General features: G+C 44.9%; 1 protein-coding gene across 6 annotated transcripts in view; it reads right to left on the bottom strand.

Annotated features, from left to right (window-relative positions):
* The window catches only part of DPY19L1 (dpy-19 like C-mannosyltransferase 1), a 251,591-nt gene that overhangs the window by 128,063 nt on the left and 105,290 nt on the right, over window positions 1–18,238 (bottom strand). For all 6 annotated transcript variants that reach the window (XM_075586669.1, XM_075586667.1, XM_075586666.1 and 3 more), the window contains one exon: window positions 13,105–13,162. In XM_075586669.1, coding sequence (XP_075442784.1) covers window positions 13,105–13,162 — 58 coding nt within the window. The remainder of the gene's footprint in view (window positions 1–13,104; window positions 13,163–18,238) is intronic.

Below are 18,238 nucleotides of genomic sequence, written 5' to 3'. Positions count from 1 at the left end.
AATGTATGTTCCCCTGTTCCCATGTTTCATTATCCTGTATTTTAAAGATGTTTTAAAGTGCATTTCTGTATCTCCAGTTCTGGAGGTCGCAGAGAGCTGATATTTGGCCAATATGTGGAGTCTCTGTAGGCATTAAAAACTGGCAAATTTCGACCCACTGAGCCCACCAGAATGGAACTTATTAATATGTGTAGATATTAAAGTGTATATGTATGGTATTTTGGATCTGTTCTGAAAATGCAGACGCCATCTGCTATGCTAATAGGTCATGAAGGGCAGCCGGCTGATTGAGCCTAAGCACTGTGATCAAAAGGTAATTGCCCTGATTTTTTACACTAAGTACTAATCAACAGACCAAGTACTAATCAACAAGATTCTGCCACTCTAATTGTTACCTGAGGGCGGAGAATCATCAAACTGGAGTGGTTTGTAAGTGTTATGTCTACACCTACAAACAATGCAGATACTTCATTTGGTAGACTGGTCGTTGCCCCTGATTTAATTATGGGGCTACCCATAGAGTCCCAGTACACATGGGCTAATTAGCTGGGGGGCATGGGTTAATCTGTGTCTCCACGTTAGGGATTGGATATAGATAATTGTTCACCAATAGTCTGTATTCAATGTTAAGAATAGGGTTACACAGGTATATAAACTGTGTCAACCCTACAGTTTTTAGTTGTGCTTCTGATTCCACCTGGAATTTCACCGGATTGCTGGAGAATTGCTAGCTGATACTTCTCCATCCCCCAACCCTAAGTAAGTGTTACCTTCTTGCCTGTTAATTGTACTATATTGCTGTGTTCACCTTTTTTAAGGAATAAATATATTTTATTATATCTAAGCCTCGTTCAGTTCAACCCAGATATTTGGTGTTAATTATATCTTGTCATAAGCTACCGTGACACACGACTCATAGTGTATTAAACAAATTTAAAGTGCTAAATTGCGAGCAGGTAAGTATTGCACGTACAAGATATTACTATCACTCAGACATTACATGTCAGGTAGGACAATGCATCTCAGGAAACCAACGCAGTTCATGTATACTGTATGGCCTCCATAATACTGTATGTCGCCCCACAGTAAATTCTACCTTATGATGGGTATATTGTAAACTGCTTCATAGGGAAACATAGAGGTATAAATCTATCCGCTGGTGCATACATCTCTGGTTACATTTCTTGTTCCTCTCCTGCTGCTTTGGATGGTTATGAATTAATTTATGTGTATGCTATTAGAGGTTTATATATGTTCAGTTGTGAATGCTCTATAGTCTATACACTGTTACATACTTTATTTCATGCTGCTTCATCGTATTTCAATCTGCACTTTTGAAGCAAGTGTGATCTATTACATCCTGATTTTACAACTTTATTTTGTATTATATGTAAGAAGAGTTGTACTGGCTCCATTATTATAGTGCATTTGATTTATGAACACAGCTGTGGTTCACTTTTTAACCATTTGTTTTCTGCATGTTTGGCATTTTTCCCCGTCTGGTGTATACTTTCCATGGTCTCATTTAGATATTAGAGTAATGGGTTAGATTGTACGCTCCTAGCATTGGTCCTCATCAATGATGTCATGTAGTGGCTTTGGATTAGTGGGGTTTGTGTTTTTGGTGGATTATCTGGGGATTGGGAGCATTATATACATTCACAGTGACACTGTTGTATGTTAAATCCCGACGAAGTTGTAATTTTAGACCGAAACATCATTTTTCAATACATTTTTATTTGCAAGACTATTGTACTAGTCTATTTTTGTTATTTTGACCCTAAAAGAACCACACCAGAAATCATTTAATACCCCTTAGGAGTTTTGATGAGGTGTTTCTAGTATAAGGCAAAATGTTTTGGAACTTGAAAATTGTTTTCATTAAAATAATAATAATAAATCAAAATGCTTTTATTAATATAACCTCCACTTTTTATTATTAACACTTATGTCTGAGTTTGGATCCATTAAAAAAGATTGCCATTTTTATATTACCAGTACGTTTTGCCTCAGCGAAATATGGAATTATATATTCAAAGTATGAATGAAGGCAAAAGAATTATGTTTGAAAAACATACAATATATATATATTTTTAAAATCCCAATTACTTGCACATTACTGACAAGGTGATGGATAGGTCGTAGACCCTACTAAGATGTCTGCTATGACTGCAGAAGCTGTGTTTCATTGTGTTCAAGCTGTCAGTAGCAGAGGGATTAAATGGAGACACATTACATATCTCTCTAAACTTGGTGTCCAACATAGATCCAGTTTCCTCATTTGTCAGTGAGTGCTGACAGATCCAGGGAGATGGGTGATGACACAAGTTGAGTTCTCTAGCCGCAAGAATTTTATTTTCCCAAAGAACAATTATGTTCACAGGATGCCATCAAATATTTGAAAGCCCTGTGATCTCTTTCAGAAAGCAGTTAGGACCATTTATAACTCTTCCTCACCTCTAGTTATCTTGATACAGATAGCAGTTTGTGCCAGGAGCCTCTATGCCTGGGACTATGATTCCAGATTACTTGAATGGCGACGTTTTAGAAAGCAGAATATGAAAAGTCTTTTTCATATTTTTCTGCTATGAGTTATCCACCCTGTGTTCACTGGTAATTGGATATTTTGCGTACATCATCAAAATTAAAAAAAAAAAAAAGCTGTGTGTGCTGTGCACGCGCATAGTAAGTGAAACTTCTTTGTTTTTTGTCACAGAAATTGTATTTGTGATGGTGATGTTTTTAATTAAAAATCACTACACAAATTCTCTTCCAAAACACAAAGAAGTTTGACCGCATGTTTTAGCTATTTGTACGTCTATATTTATAGTAACTGAATTATTTGTGTCTCCGTGTGTCAGTCAGTGTGTGTGTGTGTGTCCCTCTCTCTCTCTGTGGTGTGTATGTCTCTCTCTGTGTCCTACCCCCGCCTCCTGACCTCCCCCCACCCCGGCGGAGCTGCGGACATGGGGGACTCTGTCTGAGTCTCCTCCCCCCGGCGGAGCTGCGGGCTGTGTTTCCTGCTGCAGCCAGCCCCCCAGCAGAGGTACGGGACATGGGAGGTGCTCGGCAGCTCACTGGGGGGGGGGGGGTTGGCGGATAGGCACATCACTCGGGGGCGGTGTTCGGCGCTTCACTGGGGGGTGTGGTGTCAGTCTGTGTATGTGTCAGTCAGTGAATGTGTCAGTCAGTGAATGTGTCAGTCAGTGTGTGTCAGTCAGTGTGTGTGTGTGAGTCAGTATGTGTGTGTGTGTCAGTCAGTGAATGTGTCAGTCAGTGTGTGTGTGTGTGTGTGTGTGTGTCAGTCAGTGTGTGTGTGTGTGTCAGTCAGCTTGTGTGTGTCAGTCATTATGCGTGTATGTCAGTCAGTGTGTGTGTGTGTCTCTCTCTCTCTCTGTGTGGTGTGTATGTCTCTCTGTGTTCTGCAAAAGACTCCAGACGAAGCAGCCATTGCGAAACGCGTAGTCTGTTGCTTGTAAGCCACCACACACAACATCTGTGAGGAGGAAAGATTACTCACCTATGTTGTTTTATCTCTCTCACACCGACTCCCACCTCTCTCACCCAACCCCCACCTCTCTCTCTCACCCACCCCACCAACCCCTCACCTACCTCTCTCTTTCACTCACCCCTCCACCTCTCTCTCAACTGTCACCCCTCCCACCTCTTTCTTTCACCCTCAAACCCCACCTCTCTCTTTCACCCAGTCCCGTCTTTTTCACTGCCTCTATCTTTCTCCAACCCCCTTTTCTCTTTCTCCGACCACATTCTTTCGTTCAACCCCTCTCTCACTCACCCCCATCTCTCTCACCCCCTCCACCTCTTTCACCCACTCCCACCTCTCTCAACCAACACCACCTCTCTCAATCAATCCCTCCTCTTTCAACCAACACCACCTCTCTCAATCAATCCCTCCTCTTTCAACCAACACCACCTCTTTCAACCAACCCCATCTCTCTCTCTCTCATCCAACCTCACCTCTCACCCACCACTCACACTCCAACCCCACCTATCTCTTTCACCACCTATTTTTCACCCTCTATTTTTTTCCCACCCCCTTTATCTTTCTCTGATCCCACTCTCTCTCACCCCCCCTCTCACCCATGCCCCTATTTCACCCACCTCTCTCAACCCCTCCCTCTTTCACCCACCCCCACCTTTCTCTCACCCACCCTCACCTCTCACTCACCCTCCTCCCTCACCAACTCCCCCCACCTCTCACCAACCCCGGACCTCTCACACCCACCTCTCACATACTCCCACCTCTCTCACCTTGAACTCACTCACCCACCACTACCTCTCTCTCACCCACCCCCAACCACATTTCACTCACCCACCCACCCCCACTTTTCTCTCTCTAACCCAACTCCCCACCTCTCTCTCACCCAACATCCACTTCTCTCTCACCCTACCCCGCGCCTCTCTCACCCAACCCTGCACCTCTCTCTCACCCAACCCCCCACCTCTCTCTCACCCAACCCCCGCCTCTATCTCTCTCACACCCAAACCCCCATATCTCTCTCTCTCTCTGAGAAAGAGACTGGTGGGGGGTTGGGTGAGAGAGAGGTGCTGGGTAGGGTGAGAGAGGGGTGGAGTGTTGGGTGAGAGAGAGGGGTGGGGCTTGGGTGTGAGAGAGAGATGAGGTGGGGGTTGGGTGAGGGGGAAGGGAGAGGTTGCGTGAAAGAGACAAGTGGGGGGTTTGGTGAGAGACAGGTGTGGGGTAGGGTGAGAGAGGGGTGGAGTGTTGAGTGAGAAAGAGAGGGGTGGAGTGTTGAGTGAGAAAGAGAGGGATGGGGGGTTGGGTAAAAGGTGGAGGGTTGGGTGAGAGAGAGAGATGAGGTGGGGGTTGGGTGAGGGGTAGGGAGAGGTTGCGTGAAAGAGACAAGTGGGGGGTTTGGTGAGAGACAGGTGTGGGGTAGGGTGAGAGAGGGGTGGAGTGTTGAGTGAGAAAGAGAGGGGTGGAGTGTTGAGTGAGAAAGAGAGGGATGGGTAAAAGTGGTGGAGGGTTGGGTGAGAGAAAGGTGGAGTGTTGGGTGAGAGGTGGAGGGTTGGGTGAGAGAGAGGTGGGGGTTGGGGTGGGTGGGTGAGAGAGGTGTAGTGGGTGGGAGCGATGGGGGTGGGTCAGTGAGTGAGGTGGTGGTTGGGTGAGAGATGAGGTTGGGTGAGAGATGAGGTTGGGTGAGAGAAGTGGGGTAGGTGGGTGAGAGGTGGGGTTGGGTGAGAGAGGTGGGTGGGTGAAAGAGGGGTGAGTGATAGAGGGGGTGGGTCAGTGAGAGAGGGGGAAGTTGGGTGACAGGTGAGGTTGGATGAGAGAGGTGAGGTTGGGTGAGAGAGAGGTGGGGGGTTAGGTGAGAGAGTGGGGTCGGGTAGGGTGAGAGAGGGGTGGATTGTTGGGGGAGAGAGAGGAGTGAGTGGTTGGGTGTGAGAGATATAAAGAGGTGGGGGGTTAGGGTGAGAGAGAGAGAGTTGGGGGTTGAATGAAAGAGAAAGGTGGGTGTGGGTGAGAGTGAGGTGGGCGGTGAGAGAGAGGTGGGGGGTTGGGTGAGAGAGAGAGGTGGGGGGTTGGGTGAAAGAGAGAGGTTGGCAGTTGGGTGAAAGACAGATGGGGGTTAGGTGATAGGGAGATGCAAGGTAGGGTGGGAGAGAGAGGGGTGGGGGTTGGGTGTGTGTGTGAGAGAGAGAGAGAGAGAGAGAGAGAGAGAGAGAGAGAGGTGGGGGTTGGGTGAAAGAAACAGGTGTGGGGTTTTGGTGAGAGAGAGGTGGGGCTTGGATGAAAAAGAGAGGTGGGGGGCTGGGTGGAAGAGGGAGAGATAGGTGGAGGGTTGGGTGAGAAGAGGTGGAGGATTGGGTGAGAGATATGGGAGATTGGGTGAGAGAAAGGTGGAGGTGGGTGAGAGAGGTGGGGTGGGTGGTAGGGTATGGTGGGTGGCTGAGAGAGGTGGAGGTTAGGTGAGAGGTGGAGGTTGGGTGAGAGGTGAGTTTGGGAGACAGAGAGGTGGAGTTGGGTGAGAGAGAGGTGGGAGTGGGTGAAAAAGAGGTGGGAGTGGGTGAGAGAGGTGGGAGTGGGTGAGAGAGAGAGCGAAGTTGGGAGTGGGTGAGAGGTAGGGGTTGATGAGAGGTGGGGTGGGTTGGTGAGTGTGGAGGTGAGTGATAGGTGAGGGCTGAGTGAGAGGTGGGGGTGAGAGAGAAAGAGAGAGGTGATGTGGGGGTGAGAGAGATGGGGGGTTGGTTGGGTGAGAGAGAGAAAGGTAGATGTGAGTGAGAGAGGTGGGGTGGGTAGTGAGGTATGGTGGGTGGGTGAGAAATGTGGAGGTTGGGTGAGAGAGGTGGGGGTTGGGTGAGAGAGGTGGAGTTGGGTGAGAGAGGTGGGATTGGGTGAGAGAGAGGTGGGATTGGGTGAGAGAGAGGAGGGGTTTGGTGAGAGGGAGAGGTGGGGTTGGGTGAGAGAGGTGGGGTGGGTGAGAGAGGTGGGGTGAGTGAGAGCGAGGTTGGGAGTGGGTGAGAGAGGTGGGATTGGGTGAGAGAGAGGTGGGATTGGGTGAGAGAGAGGAGGGGTTTGGTGAGAGGGAGAGGTGGGGTTGGGTGAGAGAGGTGGGGTGGGTGAGAGAGGTGGGGTGAGTGAGAGCGAGGTTGGGAGTGGGTGAGAGAGGTGGGGGTTGATGAGAGAGGTGGGGGTGGGTGAGATGGGGGGGTGAGAGTGGAGGTGAGTGAGAGGTGGGGGCTGAGTGAGAGGTGGGGGTGAGAGAGAAAGAGAGAGGTGAGGATGGTTGAGATGTGGGTCGGAGAAAGAGAAAGGGGGTGGGAGAAAGAAAGAGGGGGTGAAAAAGAGAGGGGATGAAAGAGAGTGAGTGAGGGAGAGGGGGGTGAGTGAGAGAGGAACAAGATAAATTGAGAGGTGGAAGGCTCGCAAGGCCGCCAACACTGGGCCCTGGGAAAGCTGTCGGCATGACACCTCGTTTTTTCACAAAAAAACCCTCCCTGTGCATTAGTATTTCTGTATGTGTATAACTGTGTGTCAACGATTTTATGCAGTGAGGGTTAAGAACATCAGGCGCTGGCATTTGAGACTGTAAATTCCAGAAGGAAATAATGTCGCTTTTGGGGCAAGCAACATGAATTTTTGACCACCCAAGAAGCTGTTGGGGTACAAATGTGTGCTTACAAGATGTTTTCCCTGGCTCACTCCCCTGATTTTTAAAAATAGAGAGAGGATCGGTGAGAGGGGGAGGGGGGTTATTGTGAAGTCAGAGAGGGGTGAAGGGTAGTGAGTGGGGTGGTGAGAGGTGAGGGCGGATGAGAAGGGGGAGAGAGGGGTGAGAGGGTATTGGTGAGAGAGAGAGGGGAGTGGGTGGGTGATAGAGAGGGATGAGAGAGAGGGGTTGGTGAGAGAGAGGGAGTGGTGTGTGAGAAAGAGGGAAGGGTTGGTGAGGGGGGTGGGTGGTTGAGAGGAGGGGTTGGGTGAGAGAGAGAGAGGAGGGTGGGTGGTTGAGAAGAGGGAGTGGGTGAGAGAGAGGGGGGTGAAAGAGAGGGGGTGTAAAAGGAAAGAAGGGGAGAAAGAGAGGGAGGTGGGTGAGAGAGTGTGGGGGAGGGTGACAGAGAGGGCGGTGCGTGAGATAGGTGTGAGAGAGATTGAAAGGTGGAAGACTCTGGCATTTGAGACTGTAAATTCCAGAAGAAAATAATGACGCTTTTGGTGCCACTAACATGTATTTTTGGCCTACCTGTTTGGGTATAAATGTGTTTTCCAAGTCTCACTCCCCTGATTTTAAAAATAGAGTATTTGACCAGCGGTAACTCACGATACCACTTGCAGACAATTTTATTTTCATACTGGAATTAAGAATGCATTTCAGCAGGTGCAGGAAACTTTATATGGAATTAGTGCCCTCTGTTGGAAGTTAAGATCAGTTAGGACAGAGCTGAAAAAAGCTACTGAAAAAAGCTACTGAATACACTGTACCCCAAATCAACAAAAGGATGCTAAGCTTTTGCACACTGTTTTTTTCTATTCCATATACAGAGGCCCCGCTCTATTCCCCACTGATTACCGGGGGAGAGTGTGGGGCCGCTCTAGAGTTCTTACCTTCTCCTTCTTTAGCAACAAATGACACTGTGACATCACATTACCATGGTGAGACGCCATGTGATGTCACGTTGCTATGGCAATGCAACGCCATGGGACGTCGCAGCTCCAATTGATGCTGAAGGAGGGTGGCATGAAGGAGGAGTAAGTGCCTATGAGCGGCGGTTTTATAAATCCGCTACTGTACTATATATATGTGTGTGTGTGTGTGTTTTAAATATTTTAAAACGTGATGGGTGATGGTAAACTGATGATACCCATTAATGTTGAAACATGTCTGTGAATGTTTTTTTCTGGCTTTGCATCTGATTCCTGTGCTTTTAAAGCTGTGCTAACAGCGAGCATTAGCTTATATGGGCTCCATGTAACAATGGTTTTTCAGGCAAAAGGTGACACGGTGTGCTCATTTGCATGTCATTTTCCAGAATCCCTTGCTGCGGTGGAAACACTGTATGCTGGGTGATAATGGTAAAAGGCAGGGTTGCAGACCTGCCTAAGACATGTGAATGTGCTCACAAGTGATCTTTTTATTTGCTATAAATATATACACAAACAAACACACGCACACACACAACCCTGTATGTAAAAAAAAATAAACATGCTCCTACATTTAAATAAAAGAACCAACCCCCCCGCAGCACCAAACACAGGTAAAGTAATGGGCAAAATAACTACATAATAATACATTATTATTCATTTCCCTTTAACATGACGTCAACAAAACCAAAATGGCGCCGTCACATGGGGCTAGAGCCAATGAGATCGCGGGGACACCTGCGGGGAAGAACAGGTGGCCCCACATCTGTGGGGGCACCGCTGACCCATAGGGACCACCCTAGGGCCCCCAGATCTCGTGGGAACCACCCGAGGACCCTCAGACACCTGTGGGGCTGACCCGGAGACCCCCAGACACCCGCAGACCTACCCGTGGAGACCCCATTTGGGGCCCACGGTGTCCCCCGGGGACCACCTGGAGGCCCACGGTGCCTGGCGGGGACCACCCGTAGGCCTCCAGACCCTGTGTGAAACCCTTTGCTGGGCCACTGTGGGGCCTACGGACATCCGTCGGGCCCACCGGGGACTCCCGTAGGTCTGGGGTATTAACCCTGTATGTAAAATAATAAATGATGATTTATGAGGGGGCACAGGGGGTGGGTGGGTTATGTATTGTTTATTAATTATTGTTATGTTTATTGCAGGTCTGTGTATTGTTTTGAATGTGGGTATTGGGGTCAGGGGGTATTGTCCCCAAGGGAGGGAGGGTAGGCCCCCCGGTGTGTAGCCGCTAACGGATAGCCGCTAAGGTAATGAAGCAGCATTAATGTATTTGTATTAATAGTGTACATGTGCAGGGGGTCTCCGGAGATGAACCGTGTTGGTTTTATGTCCGGGGACCCCCTGCTTCCCGAGATACAGGCCCGGTTATGGGGTGCCGGTATCTCCTATGAATGGAAATGTCCCGCGTCACGTGATCGGGCTATCTCCATGCATAGGAGATACCGGCACCTCATAACGGGGCCTGTATCTCGTGAAGCAGGGGGTCCCCGGACATAAAACCAGTGCGGTTCATCTCCGGAGACCCCCTGCACATCTACAATATTAATCCAATTGTAATGTAAACATTTTTTATTTGCCGGCGAGATTTGTGCAGAGAGAGGCGGATCTCGCTCTCTGCTGACCTCGCCAGCGGAGCCCTTCTCGCCAGGGCTTGCCATCTCTCTGCTGGATTTCCTCTCACAGATACACTGGCGACACACTTTATTGAAGTGTGGCCAGTTCCGCAAGCCGGGAGATTTCCCGGCTTGCAAGTGGCATCCCCTCGGCGTGCCGCACGTCACCGATGCGCGGTCACGCGTCATCGGGTGCCTGCGCCCCCTGCACGCGCGTCCAGGGCTCCCCGAGGGAGCCCTGGTGTCCCGCGATGTGGGGGACGGCGGCAGGGGGTTCCGGGGGACCCGGCGGACCCGGAGAGGAGAGGGGGAAGCCGCGATCGGCGGGCCTCTCCTCCGCTGCTTCGGCGCGCGCCCGGCACCCTCCGGCGCGCGCCAGGTAACTGCTGCGGCTGAGAACGGGCAAATGCTCGAATAAACTCGGCCGCAGCAGTATGTGCACCTTCCTGCATACTGCGAGGGGAATCCGCCAAACAGATGGCGAGTTCTACGTCTGGCGAATGGCCATTATCGCCGTTTCCGGCATAGGCCCCTATGTATCCATCATAAGGTGAGATGGTTTATACCATTCTACTTTGGATCAATCTTTTCATAGTAACATTATTTGCCACATGACAATTGATTCATTATTGTCAATAGAATATAAATCACCCCCTCTTGTGTATTATGCCAGTTTGGTATAAGTGACATCACAACAATTCATTTTCTTAGATCTATAATGGGTGTATATATACCATTATACCTCTATTAATGAGTGACGAGTTGTCTATTATTGGTATATACTTTTGAATGCTCCAATGTATTTGAATGTTTCAATTATTCCCTAAACCATACATGACAAATTAGGCTGTTTGAATGTAAATGAATAACAAAGCTATTAGAATAATTTATTATGAGGTATAGTTGTTTGATTGAAAGAACATGTGCTGTGATTAATTATCCAATCAGAAGAGAGCGGTGACTATATATATAAATAGGGACAGGTAGTTCATCATTAACCCCTGAAGAAGCAGCAACGGTGAAACGCATAGGGTGACATTTCTAGCAGTTTGAAGTGTGAGACACCGTGAGATCAACAGCGATTGTGATCGAAGGTGTCAGTTACCGGTGTCACGGCAAAGGTGGAGTCTCGCGAGATCCACGTGACACGGAAGTGTGAGGCTGCACATTAGGAGCGAGTGTCCGAAGGACGGAGGACGTGTTTACTGTGAGCTCCACATCGCTACACCAGGAGTGGGACCGACTTCACCGAGGGTAACCTACGCGAAAGTCGAACCCCATGTGCGGCTGAACACTGGGAGCAAGCATCAAGAAGATGGAGGACGTATCTATCGGGAGATCAGCATAGTTACATCAGGAGCGGGACCGACTAAACCTAGGGTAACCGATACGTAAGGTGAATCCCGGTGAGAACATTCTAATTATAACACGGGACTGGTTGTGTGTATAATACAATTAAGGACATAGCTCCGATGTTTGAGGGTAACTGATACGAGAGGAGAACCCCTGTAAGACCATACAGAACTTTATACCACAACTAAAGATATAGTTCCCTGTGAGTTTGGAGATATACTTGAGTGTACACCACACCACGGGTAACCATATAAGTGTGGAGAGAAGTCCTCGTAAGACTTTAACCATTACATGATCTCAATGTATATTCTATAACTGACATCTCAAGGGGGTCATTATTTATATCAGACCCATATAGCTGTGTCTCTTCCACACTGCGATTTTATCTCACATGTGAGGTTTTTTATATACCTATATTATTACATTGATTTTTTAATAAAACGTTCAATTGTTTTACTTTAATTACCCATTGGATATTACACTGACATGACAATATCTACAGTGCAGGCAGCTTAAAGATCCGGAAGCAACCTAACTGGTTAAAAAGATCTAAGCAAGACAACACCTTGTCAGAATCCAGTCCAAGTCTTAACAGTGTGCCTGATCTATGTGATGGGATAAAAGCTCTAATATCCTCAACTGATTGTAAGTGCATCACTTAGCACTCACCATAATTATTTATAGACATACTACGCTATGTTTGTTCCCCCCTTTCCCCTTCTTTCTTTTCTCTTGTGCGCCTAGGTCATTCTACGCAGTGTAAATCTACTCGGCACCTGTGGGGTCGTGAACCTTCTTGGCAGCAAAGATTAGGGAAAGTATTGTCACATTGGTTAGCACCTTTATTCATTATATAGTGATATATTGTTCCTTATACTGTATATTGTATTTTGTGTCATTACACACTGGTAGTTATTGTATATTGTTAATATATATATATATATATATATATTTATACATTATTACACAAAAGGCAGACACCGCAATCAACACTATGAAATGAATAACATCTATAGCCAAATAAGTACCTGTAAAAAATACCCAGGTTTGGCGGTGCTATGGGAAAATAATATTAATCACACAAAGAAAACAGAACCCCAAAAAGCACTCCGTTATTAATAATGATAAAGCAAACATGTATTAGAAAATATCAAAAATAATGTTTAATTAGAACACATCTACATAGGACACAATGTCCTATGTAGATGTGTTCTAATTAAACATTGTTTTTGATAAGGTCATGCATTAGAGTTTTAGCAGTAACTTGAAAGGAAGGGCGGATCTTGGCAATATTACGGAGGACGAAGTGACATATTTTAGTTATGCCATGAATGTGAATGGAGAAGGGAAGGCAGGAATCAAATGTCACTCCTAGACAACATGCTTTGGCTACAGGATAGATGGTAGTACCATTTACAGTGATGGAAAAAGGGATATTGGACCAGATTTAGGGGGAAATAAAAGGAGCTCAGTTATAGACATATATATTGTTTAAGGCGGCGGAGCACCATGCACGAGGATATAGCCAGGAGGTAATCAGAGACTTCAGACTGGATTGCAGGTGTGAGGGTCGGGTGGATAGATATATCTGCGTATCATCTGCATGGAGAGGATACCTGAGGCCAAAAGAGTTGATGAGGTCACCAGGTGATAGTGCGTAGAGCAGGGTGGGAAACTCCAGTTCTCAAGGGCCACCAACCGGTCAGGTTTTAAGGCTATCCCTACTTCAGCACAGGTGGCTCAACCTTCGACTGAGCCACTGATTGAGCCACCTGTTCTGAAGCAGGGATATCCTGAAAACCTGATCTGTTGGTGGCCCTTGAGGACTGGAGTTGCCTACCCTTGGTATAGAGAGAGAGAAAAGAGGAGATCGCAGAACGGAACCCTGAGGTACACTAACAGACAGATCAACCAGATTTAATCCCATGCACTATACAGTATAACTTATGTCTTCAAAGTGCACTCTATCTAAGAACTTTCCGTTTTCTTGATACTTACTTCACCGTGGTTAAAAAAGTAGCATAGGACAGTGACTAAACCTCCAAGTCGACTCCCGCTGGTAAAGAAAAAAAAAATGCAGTTTACATACACATATACTGTACATTATACTTATATGACTATTTTTGAGCTAGATACCAGAGAACTTAATCATAAATAAGTCAGTATAAACCATCTTTTGCTGCCATAGGAGCCCATCCTTCTGGCAGCAAAAGGGTAAAATAGCACAGCATGGAATCTTGGGGGCTCATCATTTTACCCAAGGAAGTGAATGGATCTGCAGTTTTAATAGGATCTGCAGTTCTATTTTGTGGGCCAATTGTATTTTTGATGAACTGCTGCTGTCTTTCATGCCAGGTAATGGGTTGTGGAACCACCGGGCCGACGTGCATAAAAGAGAATTGAACAATTGAAAGTGGGTTTAGAGATAATACAGGTACAACAATATTACAGTTGTCACCAACTGATGCCAATGAGTTTATATTCAGTGAAAAGTTGAAGTGCACTTAACACTCAAATAAGCACATCCGCATAAAAGAAAACAAATTGAAAAAAATCTGAAGCATGTAAAAGTATACACACAAAATTGGAAATGTGAACATAATGTAATGTTGACACAAAGCCCTTGGCTTTAGCTTTGTGAATAACTCATAAGCATATTCAGCTCTCTCCAGTTAAAATGCTTTATTACAAAGTGGTTTACCAAATCATCTTCATAGACACAAAATCCTTGAAACGTACTGTACTGTACTAGTTCCATCACAGATGTTGTTTTGCTAAACAATTCCCTGTTGTCATTATCTAAAACAGAAGGCTTATTATTAACAGCTTTAAGATGGGGGCTTCTTTTCATTCGCACGTTACAAATGTTCTCAATACTCATATGTTTTTCATCAAATAAAGTTATTAATTTGGTAATTGCAAGAGCATTTAGGAAAATATTTACTAAGCTGCCTTATGCCGCAAAACACCCTCCGGCCCTCAATAAAACACTTAACAGTCTATTGACTTTAATGGGCTGCAAGGTGTCTTACAGGGATGGAATATGCCTTTGGATAGAAAACTACTGAGCAAATATGGCCCTGCATGAGAAAATACCAATGTAACTGTAATTGTATTTTTGTACCTGTAACAGGGACTTTTTCCTGTTGAAGAAACTATCTCTAAAATCCAGCAGGGATCTGGTTAAGTGCAGCAGGCGATTAACCAGACTCCACCTGGCCAATTAAATCTGTAAAAAAAGCATCCTGTTGGAGACAGGAAAGAGATTCCTTAGCTCACATTTGGGCTGACATAAGGAGAAAGAGGACTGCAGAGATTTTCCTTAGCCCACAACTGGGCTGACCTGAGGAAAATATGATGTCTTGATGCACACAGAAGGACTGTATGCTGACAGACAGACAACTGGACAAGACCTCTATACATGGACACGGACATTTCCATTTCCTGTCTGCACACAACCCTGAGGAAGGTCCCTCTACACGGACCGAAACGTCGGTTGCGGTGCCCTGTATTTTCAATACTGTATACACTTTTGAAATACAAACATCTGAGTACTGTCTCCTTCTTACTGGACCTACATCTGTTAAATATTTATATATACCGTATATATCAATTATCTTGCTTAAGTGCAAAAGATGTTCAATTTTCAAAAACGATATGATACAAAAGTTACAATTAAACCAGGCCGCCCGATTTCCACATTTGACATGTTTTTAAATGTTTTTCACATGGTATAATTCTAACATATATAAAGCTCTTCTAAATTTGTCACGTTGACCAGAGAAGTTGAGAGATTAAATTTTTTCTCTATTGAAGACGTTCCCTGAAGTAGTTTGCAGCAGTGAAAGTGAAGTGTTTCCATATAGTCGAAATATGTAGTAATAATATATATATATATCAAAAGGTGGCGCTGTGTGCTCATTTCCTGCACCAGTAAGAAACTGAGAAACAAACTGATCCATCAACTATATGGGAAAAAACAGGAATTATAATGGCAAAAATGTACAATACTCCATGCAATTGCAAAGCAGTGCAAATACCAACAAACTGGAAAAAGATATGCAAATTCTGCACAAGAGATTACAGTGGAACTTAATCAAGAAGAAACAGAAGAAACTACAAATCCTCTCTCAGTATGACTGCAGACTATGGACACAACATAAGGGATTTCAAACCAACAAAAACCAGGACAACTACTTACAACTAGAAACCCCAACTGACTTTTCAAGACAGGTACACACCCTGAACCCAGAAGAACACACTGCCTGCCCGGGAGTTATAAACCTGTCTGATTATAAACTCTAAAAACCTGAGATCTCTGTTCTGTCCAAGGGACTAACATTCTGTCCCACCACCAAACTGGATCAAATCAAATTGTACTCAGACCTAGAAGAATTCTTCAGAAGTCTATGACTGAAAGAATATTTCCACAAAAAATATATCACCCCCATAATTACAGAGTACAGAAGAAGAACACCTATTTCACACCACCAACAGGACGCAACGTCAAACTAGACGGCTACATACAGTAGAGCTGCAGATCGCTAGCATCAGCGCAGCAGAAAAAAACAATGTACAACCTATCCCCCATAGAGAGATCTGCAATCAAGGAAATGTGAAACAACCACAACATCACCATCAAACCAGCAGATAAAGGAGGCGCAGTGGTGCTTATTAACACAAATAAATACATAGAAGAAGGCAATAAACAACTCACAGACAACACCTAAAACAAGAAACTCACGCATGATCCAATCCAGGAATATACAAAGCAACTCATGAATCTCATTCAAACATTCCCTAACCACTTGCATCCACAATTGAAGCAACTAACACCTGACAACCCAGGAGTTAGGATCTTCTACATGCTTCCCAAAATCCACAAACTAGGAAACCCCGGCAGACCAATTATAACAGGTATGGATACACTCACTGAACAAATATCAGGCTTAGTGGAGAATATCCTCAAACCTTTAGTCACGAGTACCAACAGCTTCATACAAGATACCACAGATTTTCTCAATAACCTTAACAACATGTGTGTATGTATAACAACGAAAAGAAAAAGAAGAGCATCCCAACTCAGCACTCAAGTATACTCAGAACAAATATCAAAGAAAATTATGATTTATTTAACAGCACAAATAATCAAACATAAAATACAAAAAATATTAAAACAAACCCTGACATCCTCCTGTGATAGAATATGTATCAGACAGGGGAAATCCCCTATGAAGATACTGATGGACCCCTAATACCCAAGGCAAGGAGAAAAAAAGCCTATAAGCACAAAATATATATAGAACAAGGGGTTAACAATAACCCCTTGAACCTACAAGGCCGGCCTCACCTCTAGTAAATATAAAACCACACAGCAAGCATAGATAACACATGCACCAGATTGCCTAATACATGCTGATGTCAAATACATATATTATATACATACACCGTAAATGCAGTTGGTATAATCAATGTGTGTATATATGTATGTCTTTATTTATATAGCGCCATTAGTGTACATAGTGCTTCACATTAGTACTACACGTGACAATCATATAAATAACAAATAATACATCATGGGAATAAGTGCTTCAGACATAAAAGTAACATTTCAGAAGAGGAGTCCTGGGGTACCCCCACAGAGAGATCAATAGAGGAGGAGGTGTTGGCAAAAGAGACACTGAAAGTACGATGGGAGGCAGCATGGAGGTCATCAGTTATTTTAGTGAGGGCTGTTTCAGTAGAGTGAGCAGTGCAGAAGCCAGATTGTAGAGGGTCTAGAAGAGAATAGGTGTTGAGAAAGTGTAGCAATCGAGAGAATACAAGACATCAACCAACTACCATCCAACACACTGCTAGTTACCATGGATGTAGAATCCCTTTATAGCAACATCCCTCAAAAGGATGGTATTGAGGCATGCTTGCAATTCCTTACATCTCACCTGGATCAGAAATACAGCGCTGATGTAATTACCAAACTGATAGAATACATTCTCACACACAACTACTTCAGCTTCAACAAGGAAATGTACCTACAACTAATGGGGACTGCAATGGGTACCAAGATGGCACCACAATATGCCAATCTTTTCATGGCAAAGTTTGAACAAAGATTCCTAACTACATGGCCCCACAAACCCTACAAATACTACAGATACATTGATGACCTTTTTGTAATATGGACAGTGGGTGAAGGAAACCTAAAATAATTCCATGAGTCCCTGAACCCATTCCATCCATCAATTAAACTCAAAATGGATTATTCTGTAAACCTAGTAAACTTTCTAGACACTACAGTAACACTGAAAGATGGCAAACTACACACATCTTTATACAAGAAACCAACAGACAGATGCAGTTACCTCCACAACTCCAGCTTCCATCCCACTCATACAAAACAAGGTATCATACACAGCCAGGCTATAAGATACCACCGCATATGCTCTGACACTGAAGACAGAAACAGGCATCTCACAACCCTGACCGAATCGTTCAGACAGAAGGGATACAAACCTAAGACCATTGCCAAAACTATTACATCTGCACTAAAAGCCCCACGAGAACACCTACTACAATACAGACAGAGAGAACCTACCACACGCATACCAATAGTGGCCACATACTGTACAACCCTACCCTAGAGGGAATACGAAAAATAATCAAAGATCTGCAACCCATGCTGAAAGAGAATGTGACATTAAAAGAAATCTTTCCCAAACCTCCCATTCTTGCGTTCCGGCAACCACCAAACCTCAAACAGAAATTAGTCAACAGAAAACTTGACAACGAACTTAAAGACACTGATAATGGCACACAACCGTGCAACAACACACGTTGCAAACTCTACAAACATATATGCCAAGATCCCACAGCCAGTCACAACAATGGAACATTCAATGTTAAAGGATCATACAGCTGCACATCCAGGAACGTGGTTTATATGATTTAGTGCAACAAATGTGACCAAGGATGCTACATCGGGGAAACCAGCCAAAAACTTCAAGGCAGAATGAATATGCACAGACACTCTATACAACACCACAAAGAAGGAAGATACTGCTCATCGGTGGGACATAATTTCTCACAAACAGATCATTCCATAAATGATTTAAAAATCAAAATCCTCAATGGA

This window comes from Ascaphus truei, chromosome 2 (assembly GCF_040206685.1).
Source record: "Ascaphus truei isolate aAscTru1 chromosome 2, aAscTru1.hap1, whole genome shotgun sequence".
NCBI classification, from domain to species: Eukaryota; Metazoa; Chordata; class Amphibia; order Anura; family Ascaphidae; genus Ascaphus; species Ascaphus truei.
This window is presented reverse-complemented; position numbering and strand designations above follow the sequence as displayed.